Source organism: Strix aluco, chromosome 12, assembly GCF_031877795.1.
Source record: "Strix aluco isolate bStrAlu1 chromosome 12, bStrAlu1.hap1, whole genome shotgun sequence".
NCBI classification, from domain to species: domain Eukaryota; kingdom Metazoa; phylum Chordata; class Aves; order Strigiformes; family Strigidae; genus Strix; species Strix aluco.
This window is the reverse complement of record NC_133942.1, coordinates 25,546,870-25,565,056: the sequence shown is the minus strand read 5'-3', so window position 1 is coordinate 25,565,056 and position 18,187 is coordinate 25,546,870. Positions and strand designations below refer to the sequence as shown.

Genomic DNA, 18,187 nt, shown 5'->3' with positions numbered 1-18,187 from the left:
AAGTATGAACTAATTTGCAAAATACTGATTATACTGATTTCTTAATTTTGCCTTCCTCTTTAAAGACGAAAGAATCCTGGATGACCATTTCAGGTCTGATTAGAAAAACTGATTAGAAAAACAGGAGAGTTAATTTGGAATCAGGTCAGTCAATTAACACAGAGTCCTGTATATTTTTTATATTTTGAGACAGAAATATAAAAAATCATTAGCTTTACATTCATTGATGCATTTTAAGTCTACCTAACATTACTTCTGAATATTTAAATACTTCCTACTGGAACTGAGACACACTGCACAAAATGGACTTGGATTATATACAATGTTATCCTTTAATACTTACTGTTTATATAATCTCCTCATCAAATAAAAGTGGGTCAATTTTATAGTTCCATCTTGTCTGATCTCCTGTAATAGCATGCTTACTACCTCCTTTTAATCACCAGGATGCTTTTTACCTATAAACAAGACTTATCCATACTCTCAAAAATCCACACCCATTTCTTGGACTGTTTTGGCTTAGGACCAGTTCTAATAGAAGAACAAAACAATTATCAGCCATTCACTGATTAGTACTGCAAACAACTGCAATCTCAGCTCCTTAGTGCTTAATAAGAGGAAAACAAAGCAATCCCTGAAGTTTTGTGTATAAAACGTAGGCTTAAATGGCCACAATGACCTGGCTTGTTTATTCCAGCTTTGTTTTCAGGCATCCAGATCTTCTAAATCCAGATGATATATTTGGAATAAGAAAAACAGCACTGGGCGCCACAAAAAAATATGACTTCATTTTTTTCTCTTTTACTAAATGCACATGTGGCTGCCATGAATGTATTAGAAGTTCTAGACCTGTTCACCTATAAATGAATAAAGTCCTTCTTTTAGACAGAAGAAACCATATTAGAAGAGGTAGCACTGCAGGAAGTGGGATATTTCTGAAAGTCTGTCCTACCATCTCTTCATCTTGTGTGGATATGTAATGTATATAATGTAATGTATCTAATATAATGTAATGCTGGCTGTGTAGCTGTAAGCAAACTGGGGAACAAGATTTTGGAATTTGTATGCTTTGTCCATAGGAGCTTTAACATCAGTGCCACAGTTCTGACAATATAGAAAACAAGGCTACCTCATTAAATTAAGCATTTGTTAACACTCCCATAATTTTACTATTTAGCTGTGGTAAGTATATGACAAATGCAAGATATTAGTCTGTCTAACAACACACTGACATGCTCTTGTTTTTATGTATCTGCATCTCCACTCAAACATGTGAGATATTCTGCTAATAATAGATTGTCTGATAAAAACATTTTTCTTTGTGTGCGTATTTGCATAATGTTGCAGAGAATCATCAATTAAAGGACTTTTGCTACCATGAGAAAACCATTATCATGTAGCCATAAATCTACTGACTCAAGCACTACAAAAACAAATGTTAAGTAGCTTAGGCTGCAACAGCCCTTACTGGAGTTCACAGTTACATGCTAAAAACAACATCCATCCTGTGAAGCCTGTCCAAACAAATGTGGTCAGACATTTCATGGGCATTTGATCCTGGCACCTCTGAGAACACTGTAGAACTGAACTAAGAAAAGAAGCTGATATAGCAGGAAAGAGTAAAACAAATACTGAATTGATGTCCAGGGTGCTTTCTTAGTCTATTCTAGACAATTAGCCACCTAGTAACTCCCCTGAAAGCAAACAAAGGTCTGCAGTGGTTTGATTTGGCAGACCCTAAGATGGACTGGGCTAGTCACGGCCACGTAACTCGGCAAACTTCATCTTTGTGTATTTCTCCCCCCTCTGCCTCCTATGTCACAGCTTACCAGCTACAGGGATCAGACAGAACATTCAAAAACAAGCTAAAGCAAATTTATGTAGCTTGTTGAGGTATCATGTTTCCCAGAAACCAGCAGATCTTTGAAGATTTCTTTGCAGATTATACTCTCACCCTCCTGAACTCTAGTAGTATCTGCACAAATCCTGCCCTTTCACTCTGTTCAGCTTCACTGTTTTTTCACAGTATAAATAATTTTAGAATTTTGCCAGTAACCTTTACCTATTTCTGAAATGGCAGTAAGTAATGAAATGTCACAGCTCAACAGGCCTTGAAATAAACATTTGAGGGTAAATGAAGTTTTCAGCTGAAAAGACACAACTTGTAGATTGGTTTTGCTGCTGAATATGATCTTTCCCTTGCTGTTAATAAAGCAACTACAATTATAAAGGAAAAGTTTATTTATATTATCAAGAGGCTTTCATTCCTACTACTTTTCTCTGTTTAAATGTATCTATTATATACATTCACTCTGGGCATGGCAACATTTAGCACTTAATATATAGGAGGATCACTCAGTTATCCGCTTATCCTCTGAAGTGTAGTTCATTTCTGTTATGTACTACTTGAGATAACTTTTGCAATGTCATTGAGGTATTATTTTCACATCCTTGCAGCTCTGTCTCTTTGTTCAGCAAAGCAATTAAATGATTCCTTGACTGAAAGCATACGTTTGTCACTGAAGTTAATACTTTGACACCGCTTAAAAATACCTTTGGAACAGTGCAGGAGAACATACAAACTCACTGTGTCATGAATGTGTTACACCAGAAGGATAGCAATGTTGGGTGGCAAAGCTCAAAGTATTTAACCTCAGGTTTTAATTTTTTTGAATAAGTGTTTGATTTGTAATACAAGGCAGTAGTTCAAAGAATCTCCATACTGAATCTAATCAGCCAAATAACCTGTTTCCCATCAGAGTCATTAGTATTCCCTCCAGAAAAAGTTGAGGGAGAGTAAAGACCAGAAAAGCCTTAATCAGAGGAATAACTTGCCCAAAGGGAATCTTCTTCCTTAACTCTCATTGGTGACTGCACTTCATCTGGTTTTGTGGAGAGTATCTGGAGAGTTCTTTTCTGCCTGAAAATGTCTGTTCTTTTTGTTTTCAAATCTTGCTCTACTCAGTTTTAATGATGCCTTAGGGCATTAAGTTCTGCTGGCTACTTACAGACCAAGTAGAAAAGTATTACCTTTCACTTGTTGTAAACATCTTGCAAGTGGTTTTACTGGCTGTACGACTACATTTATCCTTGAAAGAGTACCCACTACCTTTTAGAACATTTAGTGAGGGCTGGCATAAAACAAAATTCTCTTATTGACCTCTTCTCTGAATTATTTTTTTTTACAGTTTCTAAATTATATTTGTTGTCTCCCTTTGGACTTACATTTTTATGTAAAGATTTTTAAAGAAATATTTATTTGTAGTGCACAATTTTTTTATGTGGCCTGGTTCAAATGGAGGCCAAAGAGTATAATGGCATAAAGATACATTCAACTTATTTTTCCCTTTCCATTTCTCCTGAATCATAGGTCAGTCATTTCTCCTGACTGACAGCAAGCACTGGAGAAATGTTTGCATTGATCTGTTCACTGGGATTTGCTGCCTTCTTTTTTCCTCCTCAACAGTATTACTTAAGTCAGAATCTGTAAGCGCAGTCCAAAATATTCTTTCTTGTCCTGCATTTGTTGGCAATTAATATTATCTCCAGAACTTGCACCTTTAGCTCTCCAAAGTCAAAGCCTGGAAGTTTTTGCATGAGGGGAGGCATGTAAATTAATAGTTGAACCTGTGTTTATTGTTGTAAAAGGTAGCAATACTTATAAACATGTTTGCTTGGTAGTAAAGCATATGGAAAAATCTTAGGGTCTTTTACTGAACTTAAGATATTTTTGTAGCAGCTATAACAATTTTTATTTTGCACCACTTGCATGGCATAAGTTTGTTCTCTGTAATTTTCCCTCAGCCTTTAACTTCTTTTTAAATTCCACAGTTCTTCATTCTATCAACCTTTGTCGCTATTTTGAGATAACAGAACAAAATAACTACTGCTCCTACTGAAAGATCATTTCAAAAGCCAGCTGTTTCCTACCTCATCAATCCACCCCTGAACACTACCAAATTGTTCCTTTATGATTACCATATAAGCACAGAAAGTTCACAATAAATCAGAGAAGAGTGATGGATGTGTGTATACTTGTGCTATGGGTTTCAGTTCCCAGAGTATCTGTCAACATATTCTGCTCTTCCATTCTTCTACTATGAAGCTTAACAACAGTTTAAGAAAAATTCAGCATTTAATTTTTTTTTCACTGTGGGATATATTCTAGAAGGCTATGTTTGCACTAGAAATTTAAGGAACACAAAAGGGGCCTTTATTCTTCCAAATTAGTGCTTTTGCTTAGTTCATACATGTAAGTCTGCTTGCATCACACTTCAAGTATTCATGAAGAAAATGGCACTCGTATTTTTGTTTAAAATAAATTTCTTTTGCAAAATGTTAAGGCAATAATGGAAAATGACAACATACAGGTTTTACTAGCTATGAGAATATGATTTTTCAAAAGATTCTCCCGGTCACTTCTTGTATGAATTAAATATTTCTTCATCTAGAATCACATGTGTTATTAGCAGGAATTACATTTACAAAATCAAATAATGTCTCAGCAACCAACTGGGAAAAAAATAATAATCACACAGAAACCTTCTTGCAGAGTCCTGTCATTCTAATTGTACTCATGGTGTGATGAAGAGGGACAGATGCTGAAAGACTGCAGGTAAAGCATGGTGCAGCTGGACAATTTAAAATAAAAGGTTTCCCCAAGTAATTATTTTGTAAAACAAAGGTTTCTTGCTTAGTCTGTTCTGACTGTCATGGATCTGAGTCAGCAGGAGCAACCCTTGTCTTGTCACTCTAGATCAGGCAGCAAATTCTGCTCAAGATCCTTGAAAGTTCCTACACAACAAATAGAATGTGTATATACTCAGTTTTATCCAGTTTGGAGTGTCTAAGGTTGAAATAATTTCTAAAGAGCTTTGAACAAAAATTTCTCCATTATTTAAATGACTGAAACTTGCCATTGAAAACACTTACCATTTCATCATCGTTTATGGAGGTCCGGATGAGCATGGCCATGGAAATACCAGACTTTCGAGCTGCCAGTGTCTGTTTAAAGGAAATGCAAAGATGTTAAAAATTATACTAGTAAACGCAGTTGTTGAATCTAATGGAAGACAACTAGGACTTGATGATGCTATTGGATTTAAGCAAAACTGCAGGATTTACAAAACCTTTTAGTTAATGTTCGCAGCATGCAACTTTTAAAGTTTCAGTACATAATGCAAGCACAATTTCCATCATCATTGCTGTTTCTTTCAGCAGTGCCTAGCTGAACTGCCATTTCTAATATAAAACCTGTTATTCAGAGGTTTATGACTCAGGTTTTTTTAAACCACAGCCTGTCACTGTTTTTCTGCTTTGCCAACCAAATTAATATGGTACAAGGATAGGCATCCTGCCCTAATCTGGAAGCTGTCTCTGTCTGCAGCAACATCAGAGATTATTTTACAATAGTATTATGGTTCAAGTTGTCAGTCCAGATAATTTTTTGTAACTCACTGAGCATTTTTAAACTGTGTGTATGTATACAAAATGCTACTTGTCTTCAATAAAAAGTCTTTGGGAAATCTTAACATATTTTTTTCCTTAAAGACAATATTCATTCAATACTATAAAGAGCTATACGGACAGATATTCTGGTTCTTGGAAGGAGGAAAAAAGGCTGGAACTCTGTCTCAATCTGTCCTCTATTGCCCACATGGTGTTGTGGGTATATGAACACCTCCCAGTTCTGAAAACTACACCACTGGTTGTAGAGACAATCTCATTTGCTCTAGTATAGTATGTACAAAGGCACTCAAAAGAAAGTAATTTTAATATACAATGAACAAGGAAATTTCATCTTCCTTACTGCAATATCCCTGTAACTTAAATGGGTCCTTCAGAATTAATTAGAGAGTATAATGATCATAAGGAAAAAGACCCTGGCAAGAGAAAACCCTGTGTGTTTTCAAAATAGTATTTCAACTCTGAATATCACTTCTGCTATCAGTAGTCCTTCTGGCCTGACAGAAATAGATAAGATTTATTCCACTGTACAAAATATTAACCATAATACTGCTACATTACTGTATTTTATGTGCAAAATTGGGCTCATACATCCTTCCCCCATTCTAAATCATTCCAAGTGTGCCTGTATACTTGTGCTTTATCTCTGTTCTTCCGTAAACCAGCATCTGCTTTGTCATACATTGCTGCCCTCATAGATTAGCAGTGTGAGGGTGATCAATTATACCACCCCCTAACCATAAGTCTATTGTTGCCTTTGTGTGATGATACAGATTTTCACTTAACTGTGAACGGAGTCTCTGTAGTCCACCATTACAGAGTTATTACAGCAAAATTTTCAATGATATTTTGCATATGACATTCTTATTTTTGTGAAATACATATTGGGTCAGAAACAATTTAGGTTTACATCAGTAGAACTGCATCATTAATCTTTGGATGGAGAGATAATTCCAATTTCTTCCTTATATTTTTAAGCACTGAGATAATTTAAATGGATTTCTTTTTTATTTAGAGATATTATGACTGTTAATTTTAATTTTAAACGTTCACTTTCCCCTGAGAACATACCCGTTCAATTTTCAATAAGTTTCCCTTGGTAATAATTAAACTTGCTGATAGACACAAATTTATTAATCTTGTAAAACCAATTATAGGGTAAGAAGACAACCTTGGCACAGAAATACTTGATGTGATTCATCACTGTCCTATTACAGTTAATATTAGATGCAAGGAAACCCCCCCCGTCTTTTTTTCTTTTTTTCTTTTAAACTCTCAGAGGTTTACCAAGCCTATGCCATTAATTTGCTATCCGTTTTCGCACTCTGTTATAAATAAGAAAATAATTTTGTTTGCTTCTCTGTGACAATCTTTTCCTTCTAGTGGTATGCACCAGTGAGATTGACAAAGTGACAGGAAAGATTAAACAGAGCCCACGCCTTGCTTTTTCAAACCTTTTGTGACAAAACCTAATTCTACAGGACCCACTGTAAGTAACTGAAGGAATTAATGCCTCAAACATTCATCGACACAGAAAATCTCAAGGACAAGCTGTGACCTTTGTGATTAGTCTAAGGAATGCCACCACAGGAAGTGTGGAGTGTATCAAAGGATGCACATCGTCACTCCCTTTGGTTGCATTGTCAAATAAGAGAGATAAATTTCAAAGGGGGGAATTGTAGCCTGTACAAATGTTTCTCATCAAGTACAAGGACCACTAATCACTGGCTCCATTGTGTAAGCTGAAGAGATTATAAGGATTGATAGGAGGTGAGCATCCTGCCTCAGAAGCTGGATGATTGCTCAAGAAGCATGAAGTCAGCAAAAATCTGTGGGAACTGGGGGAGAAGCAAAGGCAGCAAGGTGAGCATGACCACTGAGGGGGTTGGTGCACCCCATTCCCCCTCAATGCATGTGCAGAACCCATGCTCCACCTTTTTCCTCGTCTCTCGTGGAAATGAGTTCATGGAATACTTGTCTCTTTTGGACTAGTATGCTAATCAGCTGATAAAATGAACTTAAAGGAGACAGAAAACTTTTCTGTGTGTGCACCCTCCACCCAAGATAACACTGGAACCTGGGGAGGCGATCCAGATTTGACTCTCTTCCTCTCCTTTCTTTTTATTTTCTGTTCTTTCTCTTCTTTCTTATAGATTTATAAGAGACCACATTGCTTATTATCCTTTTCCAAGTTTAAGCTGTTTCTACTGCAAGTAAAATATTTTAACTGGTCGCCTGGTGTCCTTTCACCTTAATTTAACCCAAGGGGATCACAGAACCTTCATGACACTCTGGGCTCCCAAGTCCAGGTTGGGTCGTAACAGCCACACATCAAAGTGAGAAATGGCAAGCAAAAATGTGTTGGGAAAGAAACAATTTTCATAATCAGTAGAGTTTTAGGTTTAAAGAGATTCATTTTAAAAGCACCCATCTTTTGATCCGTCTTGAAGCATAGGTTTCTTCTACTTGGAAAGTAGCCATTTACATTTACTTGCCTACAGTATATTAGTTTTATAGTCTTGACCTCTAGTCTTCGTGTCCCTTATACTTAGAAAAAGATTTGATCATTTAGGTCTAAAATACACAATCCTAGCCATTCCAGGCTATAGAGCAATGTGGACTACTTGTCAGGGCAGGAATACAAAGGGCATAATAATAACATTAACGTTGAATATAGGGTAGTGAATGCTACTGTGTTCTGTCCTCCAGCAATAAGTTAAAGTACATGAGCCAGCAGGAGAACTGCAGTTCATGCTATCAGTATAAGTCAATACACAGATACTATTTCCTGTGAGCAAAAGGACAGTAGGTAAGCAATTTTGACCCTGTCATGTGTCCTTGAGGCCCAGTTCTCCCAAGGACTACTCCTGGAATTATGCAGCTTCACCGTTTTGCTCCTTAATCAGAAATGCGTCTAAAATCATAGTACAGTGTCCTATATAAAATAACAAAGCCTAAGAGGAAACAGATAATTAGGCTGCTCTTAATAAAGTGTTTGTCATGTTGGAAGGACAATAGAAGAAAGTGATATCTAGAGAGATTTGTGATAAACCAGTAAAGTTAACAGTCATTACAGATTAAATCTACAGGGATTTTAGTGAAAAAAAAACCCTCACGAGGATTATTTCCATTTATGTATCACTGTCAGAATAAAGCGCACCTTCAAGAGAAATCCCATAAATAAAATGTTTCTGTTCTGAAACATTCTGTAGTTGGTGATAATTCAACAGCTTGATGTGCTGAACAGTCACTGAGCAGTGTCTGCTCTTAAGGAATGAAGCAAGGAGGAATGAGTATTTTGGCAAAAGAAAGGGAAAAATGCTGCTAGACTCATTTATGGGCAACAAGGTGACAGGTTAGAAGAAAACTTTCCCCCTTATTGCCCTTCTGTTTTTAAATAGGACCAAGGAAGAAAAGTAAGTGCAGCTAATCATCTGGAGCCTCCTGGAAGGAAGTCCAAATTGCCAGAGCATCAAAAGGACAGGGTGAGCAACAGGAACCTGAAGCCTTTCACTACTCTCCTTTAACAGGACACAAGACTTGTTAAGCGGTTTACACTTGCTTACCCTCTCAAACTGATGTTCAGATACTACCTCATGTCTTTCCTTAAATGAGAATTTGACCTGCAGAGCATAAAGATCTCTACGTAGATACTATTGCATCATGAACGTATGGACAAATTTATTTAAAAAAAACCCAAACTAAAAATCCCTAAGAGAAAACGATAAAGCAAAACATAATCTATTTAAATTTTTAATGTTTTTCCAAATCCTTGATACAGGATTTAAAATAACTTAGCCTCCTTTGTGCTAAGGTCTTTTTAGGCCCCCTAATAACTCGTATCTACACTGTTTCATGTATTACCTTCAAATTTGCCGTAGCAGCTTAAATAAATAAATTAACGTAATTAGAAGTCATTCTAGCAAAAACTGAAAAGTGGTAACCATGAGTAAAAGCGAATTAGACTCAAGCAACAATTAAATGTTAAATGAAAAATTGTGTGGGTGAAAAAAAGAGCCACCTGCCATGATGAAATTAAAAAAAAAAAGCTGTGTTTTGAGCAGCTAAAGTAACAGGGAGGGAGAAGCAGTCAAGCTAACGTTTTGCAACTGTTCATGAATGCTGGCTGTGCCATGCCATACTCATTCCTCTGTTTTTACAGAGGGTTTCAGCTTTCCTGATCATCTTTTCGTTCACATTTTTTTTCTTTCAAAGAATCCACAGACTTCTATCACCAGGGAAAAAAAAAAAGATGAAGACAAAATATTTGTTACCACTTTACAAATACTGTTATATTTTTAATGCATTGTAAAAGTTACCCACTAGAGGTGCATCTGACAAAAAAATACTGCTTTCAGCATTTAAAAGCTGCACAATTTCAGAAATGTTTCTTTTTGAGCAACTACAGGTAATTTATCACTCCAGGGATCTCAACTTTATTATTTTGAAAGACAGATTGTACTCTGTTGCTTGGAGGTGTGGGAGGGGGGCAGGAAGGAGGAAGAAAACACTCAAAAGGAAAAAAAGCTATTGTCCAAAATTACTTACCCCCTTCCCGTAATTTTTCTATTAAAAAAGTTGATGTCTGATCCTGAAATGTTCAACAGAACTGCAGTACTAAGCCCAGAAAACAGATTTAGAAAGGAAATGGCACCTCAGCTTAACTACACAATCATTACTGGACACTACTCTAATGCCATTTACTACTTTGTATTTGTTTTCATAGCACAGACACAACAGCATGCCCTGTCCAGCTTCTAAGATCATTCTGAATATTAAGATTAGTCAGAAATGGCATGGAAAACAACAAAACCAAACAAGTTCATCAATAACGTCTTCATTTCCCCACAAATAATTCTTAATTGCTGGAACACACAGGTGTGAAATAAAGCAGTGCAATCATATTATTATGATTTCCAGTTAGTAGAATTAAAAAAACCCTGCAAATATACAAATACTGTTTGATTATTTTTATGATTTATCTATTTAATGTATGAATATTAAAATATTGAATCCAATTTGTCTATTAATGATTGCAGGAATTAAGAAAACGGACTGCAGGAGCAGATTTAATGTAAAATAGTCCAGATACTTAGCTTTTATCTAATGATAACTCTGACAATGTACAAAAGCTGAGAATAAGGCAGCTGCAATTTATATGAATGTCTTCAATCTTAAAAGAGTTTAAACTACCATAATCGAGTTCTAGCCTCTATAAATACTTTTGTTGTGGAGACACTTACATAAAAAGAAGTATCAGTGCATTACTGTTATAGCCGAAGTGGGCAACTGTTTCATCTGCTGTGTTCACTTCAACAGTATGAACCCAGCAGACTGTTTTATAACAGCAGCAAGGATTCACAAATTATTCTCGTGTTCTTATAATCAAATGATAAAGCTAAGTAATAATACATTCTTGAATGATTAAAAGAAGAAATTTGTTTGATTACAGTGATTGTACAGAATAAAGTCACCTTTAAATCAAATGAAACCAGGAATTTCCTAGAGTTTTCATCACATTTGAAATGACGACCTGCATTAACAGAAGCAAAGGCTAAAGCATAGCGAGACAGAAAAATAGAGCTAGCTGCCTTTGTCTATGACTGGGCAGACCAGCACAGCTATTTGGCCATTGTGAGTTAAGTACTTCTAACCTTCACTGTAATTATTGCTATTCTGCTCCCTGGTTGTAGTCGCACCTCAAATAAAAGCTCTAACTAGTACAAAAAGAGAGAACATTTTTGTTTAAAAGTAGAATTTACAGTGATTACATCAGCAAATGCACTCGACTCTTTTCTGGCTTCACATTAAACAGAGGTCTGTTCAAGCTCTCTATATTGTCATTCAAACAACTCTCTGTATTGTTACTCCACTTGAACAACCATTTCTCCTTTCATTGTCTTTCCCCTCTATACCAGATATATTCTACTAGAACTCTCTCTAATAACGACCCATAGTGAAACTCATGACTGCAGCAAGGAGAACTCTTCCTGTAGATGGATTTTGACTGTCTTACCCTCCCTAAGGACTCAATCCAAAACAAGCAGGGAACTCAGAGTCCCACAGCATTAGTGAAAAAAAAATTATCTCGAAGATTTAGAAGAGAACTAGTAAGGCTGCTGTTGAAAACTGGATTCTTCAAAAGGTGATATTATGGAAACAAATGGGAGTCAAACATATCATTTTAAGAATATGTACATAATTTTGATAAACCTTATATTGAGATACCATGCTGAAAGCATGCAGAGAAACTGGAAGGGCAGAGGAACTAAGAAAACAAGGAGGGACCTTTACAAGTGCCAAAGTTGGTGGAAAAAGAAAATATTTCCATGAGTCATTAATTTAGTTATCAGAAAATATTACAACATAGTACCTAGGAGTTTTTATTTGTTTTGGGAAATTCACCTTTTACAAGGGAGATCAAACTATTTAGTTGATTGATACAAGAGGATTTAAAGTAGGGAACACTTTCAACTTCTCTTTATCTCGTGATCTAAACCTATTCAGTTCCACAGGGGAAGCATCACGATTGGGTCCTAAACAATCTGCTTGTATCATTAGAAAGGATATTTGGAACATAGATAACTTTTTAACATAAATTTTTTCTAATTATTTTGGCATATATGATGCAGAGGATGAGACATTCACATAAAGCACAACTTCACTTAGGATTAAATTCTTGGTCATAAAATAGTTTTTCTATTTTCCATTAAAAGATCATCATAAAATATGACATTCATAAGTTATTAGGAACATTTTAGAACATTTATCAGTATAAAAGCACTTACCATAGCCTGAAAAATCCAGCCAAGAGAGGAAAGAAATTATAAAGAATATTAATAATTTGTCAGATTTATTTCAACAAAAAAGATATCAAATGATATCTATTTCAGTCAGTGTCAAAAGAGTCTAGCACTCATTTCTAGCAATATTATATCTATTTTTCAGAAATAGTCATATAAGTAAACAAGGACTTGAGAATTAAGTGACTGCTTTAAATGAGGTATTTTGGAATCAACCTATTACAAGCTCAGAGCTCACAGGAGATTGCTTAAAACGCACATACCTTCAAATAAAAATAATCTTTCAAAGATGAAGATGATCTACACTAAGTCTGAAATATGTTCTTCAAGTTGGTAAAATTGTTTTAGGTTTACAGCTGCAGAACTGAACTGTAATTTACTATTTTAAAGAAGTTTATAGTTAAAGAGCATATAGTCAAGAGCTATACTGTAAGTCCATAATGATTAAATTCCAGAATAAATTTCAATTTTAAAACTCTACAACTTACACTTAAAGGTAGAATTCCTTCAAGAGAAGTTATCCTTCAATAACTGAACAGTAAATTAGTAATCATTGACATATTAGAATAATAAAAAGAAAGTTTTATTTCACCAATCAAAAAGTGAATTTTCTTCTTTGTTTCACTTTAATAATTATTATGTTTTTCAAAGTGAACAGTTAATATTAAGATTCTTATGTCTTAGCTCCTTCTGAACTATACCTGCCTGTAAACAGTTCTAACAACTAAGAAAAAAGCAAGTGCTATTTAACATGCATAAAACTGTCATATCGTGGCTGTGTGTATACTCCTGTGTAATACAATTTACAGTGGAGTGGCTACTGTCAAAAAGATTGTTTCAGTGAATGCAGGCTCTACTATGTCATAAGTTGCAACTTTTCAGTGATTTCAGAAGCAATTCTACTCTAAAATGGTTGCTGTGCTTTCTCTTTGTGGCCATTCAGATAGTATGGTATATCACTGTAAAGTAACTGAACAGAGTAGCTGAGAATATATTGAGCAATAATTTGGCTAAGATTGATCTTTTAAAGACAACTATAGTAATAATTTACTTTGGCTGACTCCCCATCATTTCTTTACAGTGAGAAATTGGTTTGAGGCTCACCACCACCAGAGACTAAATATGTATTATATTGAATTATGAATTCCATACTTCAGGAAAAGAGAAATGTGAATGGCACTTGAAATTCTTCAGAGCAGAGAGATTCTACTTAATCTTGTTTAGACTGAAAGTCAGAATAAATCTCAAAGGAACTGCCATTCTTTTCACCTTTCTGATACCTATTTGCCTAGATTACTATTGTCTACACTGACTGCTAAAATAACATACCTCATCTTGTACCAAAATCATATCTTAATCTTTAAAACATTCGTACTGAAACAGGGTTGCTTTTTAAAAGGAACTTTCTTCCTCTGTCAGTATTATAATAAATCAAGTCAATCGTTATCCCAAGCACTCAATAAGAGCTGTCTTTGTAAGCTAATTCAACACGAAAATGAGTAGTTCATTATTGCATGAAATGCAGATTGTTTGATTCCACAAGTAATATCTAAATATTCAATGAGATATTCAGGCTTATCTAGTACATTATAACAATTGCACCATTGACTTTTACTGGCCTCAAACCATTCTTTTTTCCATAAAACAATTGTTGACAAACTATAATTCACAAGTATAATAGTAATTACAAGAAATATATAGACAACTGACAAAGGAATCAACAGTTTCACAACATCAGAAGTTACTTACCACATCTCGAACAATGGGAAGAGATTTCTTTCTACGCAGGTCTGGCATGCTATCAATTCCATACAGCCCACGGCCAGCACTGTAGGAGGTGAAAAGGCAAAGAAGAAAATAAAAACCTGGGGCTTACAAGTTTGCATCCTTAAGAACTGCTTATAATATCTATATTTACAGTTAAAATAAAAATTAGCAGTTATCAGCTAAAGAAGGTAAGTGTTCTAATTCTTATGAAAATTAACGAGAGCGTTCTTGTTGTGGCTGACTCTTTCTCCTGGCATTCACCCAAAGCAAAGAGGAGCTGAAAGGTTGCTTAATACTTCGTATAACTTTTTACCATGGATTTAGAAGTTATAACAGTAGCTTTCCATCAAAAGAACTTGTACATCTGGGAGTTGAGATGGAGCCCAACATTGTACAGGATATCATTGTTGTCATAAATTTGATACAAAGAGTGAAATATCTAATTAAATACATAATCACATCTTCTCATATGAGTCCAAGTGAACGTGGAAAACCGAACTTGTCACATTTAAAAATAATGCCATGGTGACCATCATTATTTTCTCTTGCCTGGTTTAAGTTTTTTCATTAAGCACACACTTAAACCCCATATTAGATCTCGCATACAACTTGGAAACAACAGCAAAGAACAACTTGGAGAAAAAAAAAAAAAAGCAAAAAAAAAAAGCGCCAAATCCCTCCATAGAAGAAAGCCTGTTATCCTGGCCAATTCAAGAAGCTGTCAGAAAATTTTGGAGTAGACTAAGCTATACTAAAGGAATCTATCCACTCAAAATTTTGATGGACTGTGTGCTCAAATGAGCATGCATATCAATGCCATGAAAATTTTGAAATTATGTTTGTTAATCATATTTTTATTGTAAAGATATTAGTGAATCACACATTAGGATATATTGACAGATGCTCAGATTCTGGCTGAGGCAGCAAAACAGACTTTGTGACTACAGCTTTGAGCCTCCCCCTGCCTTCTGATCACAAATGTGTTGAATATTTCATCCCCAGGTACAAGCCAAAGCAGACCAACAAATATTCTAAATTGTGCTAACAGGTCTCTGGAGCCATCTCAGCTTTTGGAAAAACAAGGTTGCTTGGAAAGAAATTCTGACCTCATTTCTTTTTCCCATCATGCTTCTTGTCACATTACAGGGAGCCGATGCTAGTCGACTAAACCGACTTTATGCTAGCCTTGGGTGATGTGGCCTCAAAGCACCACCATCTCAACTTGTAAACTTTTTTCCTATACTTTATTTTTTTCAGTATTTTGGAAAAAACAAACAAAAAACACACACTCCCCCCCAAAACACTAAAATTATTTACTAAGGCCCAAACTAGAAAAAGTTATCAAATACCAAGCATCAGCAAAACAGCATTAAAACTATGTTTGCTGGTATTCTTGACCCTTACACCAGCACAAATCAGTAGTAACACTGATGAAGACAGAGTATTCACAGTTCTGCAAAAACTGTCTAGAAGAAAATCTGGTCTCAACATTTACAGGGAAGAGAAGGATGTTCAGATTTTTCTCAAAATTAACACTCCCTTAGCAGAACTGTGGCAATACTGTAAAACCAAGGACTCATTCTGAATTCCCTCTACTATCCTTCAAGTCTATGTAAATGGTTTCCTCAGTATCAACATGGCCATAATGAAAAGAGACCAACAAGGGAAAGAAAAAAAACAATTTGCATAAAGATTGTGAGACTTTATAAGGTGGAGATAGGAAGTTCGACAAGACAAATTCATTTGCAAAAACAGGGTGGAAACCTTCCTAGAACCAGATGAGGTAATAACATGCTATGGTTAGTTTACCTTTTGACAATAAGCATCTCTGTGGTTATCATTATCATAAGATCATAGCATCTAATCAAAGTAAGAATAGACCTCCTGGAGCACAAAGAGATAAACTGATTAAAAACAATACTGAAACACCAGTGACGCCCTGATGAGTGGTGAGACTATCTTACAACCCCCTCCCGCTCCCAAACCTTAATTTATCTTTTAAATTCAGGTATTTGTGAAGCTGTGAGCTTTCAGTATGCTTGTATCATCATGGAATCATGGTCAAACAGCTTTACCACCTATCTACCTATGATTAACGAATAATTTCTGCAGACGTGACATCACAGGGATTTAGAAATATATAACTGACTGTTCCCAGCCTATGTATGTTTGAGTCTGGGTAGCATCCAAATTAAAACTTCTTAAATGGCAGTCAAGACAATTTATTTCTGCACCACACACTGGATCAGAAATTCTTTCATAAGACAGTTAAACATAAAACAAGGAGAGTTAAGCCAATATGAAAAGTGCAGAAAAGACTTGGAATCTGGGAAGCTGAGTTCCTTATGGGTGTGGATGACAACTAGAACACACTTCATCTGAGAGGTAAGAGGAAGGATAAAATAGAATAAGTAGAGAAATCAGCAAAAGAGACAGAAGATCTGAAACAAGAGAAACAAGAAGAAAAACTTGAAATTCAGAGGACAACTTTAATTGGACTTGGTAGTGGCTAGTAAGCAGGTGAAAAGTCTTGAGTCAGCAAATCTAGACACATCATTCTTGACTGGAAAATTTCAAACAGATTCTTGAAAAGCTAAGCAAGGAGCAAGCAGTTCTACTAACTTCAAGTTATTGCTGAAGTTTGACAGATATACAAGAAGAGGTAAGCGTCTAGTTCATACTGTAATTTGGACGTTTTTTTTAAAAGCATAATCTTCAGAATTTTCATCTAGTTCTTCTAATGCATCAAGTCCATATTGACACAATTTTTTTCCCAGAAAACTCCCAAATTAAAATCCTCAAAGGAGTCTCTCTGTTTCTGTTTGTAGAGTTCCTTCTACTTACAAGAGAAAAATATAGTAATTCCTCTCATATCTTAGTTGAGTGAGTGAAACACTTACCTAGAGTATAGGAGAGTTTATTTTAACCCTTAAGAGCATTACCACTTTCCAAGCACTATCCTAACCCTTATCCTCTAAATTTAGGAGATAGTCTGTTTCTCCCATACCTCCTTCTGATGCACCTGCACCATTCTGTAAGAAAAGGAAAGGGATTCATAGTCTATTTATGCATTTCCTTTATATTTTCACATAAACAGTTTTTGGTGTAGGGTTTTGATATTAGAACTTTCTTTTCAAGAACATAAAGATCAACCTAGGCCCAAACTGCAACTTCCAGACATATCTACAAATCTCAGCAAAAGCATGATAGAAATAAAATAACATTTCTGTGGTTGTGACAAGAAAATGTGTAAAGACCAAGAGATAAACTCAGAAACTTGGATTGTCAGGGCTCTTTGTTACTCAGGAGCAGTTCCATCAGCAGTGAATAAAACTCATCGCATGTATAATGCATTCTTATGCCACAAAGGGCTACTTCTGACAAGCAATGTCTATAAAATCACTTCCATCTATTATTCTTCTGTATAACACTAAATATGACTAAAATTGAGGTTCTTATTGGACTCTTTCTACTGATCACTGAGGAGCAGCATATAGCAAGGAAAGAAAAAACCAAATTCAAGAATGACTAATAGTCTTTTCCTGGGGGAAAAAATTGTGTCTGAATTAAGAATGCTGATGATGTTACCAAAGAAAGAAAAGGACATGGCCTTTGAGGGAACAGCAAGAATGGCAGAATCTAGACAGAGGAGTACATAATATAAAGACATAAATTTTATTATGACATTAGTGGTGTAATTTATGCTCAGTCAGTAATTTGCCATAACTCACACCTCTGTCTCTTTAATAGCTTAGTTTTCTACTCGATCTCTACTTTCCTCTGTAATATTTTCATCATGATTTCCAGCTCAAGTTCAGCTTAGCAGAAAATCTAGATCTGTTTTTTTCTCTGTGTATTTGTCCAATATCACAAACATTTGCTTAAAAGTTATAGATGGTCAAGAGGTGATCATTTTGCTATTTAAAAAAAAAAGTATTACTAAAACTCATTCCAATTATCATCTGCAAAATATTAATGACATGAAATATTTCAGTTTTAAATGAGTTTCACCATCTCTTCTGACAATACTAGGGCAGTACTGTAGCTACTATTGAGAAGTTTATGTATTCTACCAGCTGGTTCTGCAATTTGTCTGCAACTTTTTTAATTGCTGAACTACGGCAATGTCAGAGACTTCTTACACATATTCA

At 35.3% G+C, this 18,187-nt stretch overlaps 1 protein-coding gene across 3 annotated transcripts in view; it reads right to left on the bottom strand.

Annotated features, from left to right (window-relative positions):
* The window catches only part of UNC13C (unc-13 homolog C), a 164,524-nt gene that overhangs the window by 108,036 nt on the left and 38,301 nt on the right, over positions 1-18,187 (bottom strand). For all 3 annotated transcript variants that reach the window (XM_074836988.1, XM_074836989.1, XM_074836990.1), the window contains 2 exons: positions 14,019-14,097; positions 4,933-5,004 (listed from right to left, as the gene is read on the bottom strand). In XM_074836988.1, the coding sequence (XP_074693089.1) occupies positions 4,933-5,004; positions 14,019-14,097 (151 nt within the window). The remainder of the gene's footprint in view (positions 1-4,932; positions 5,005-14,018; positions 14,098-18,187) is intronic.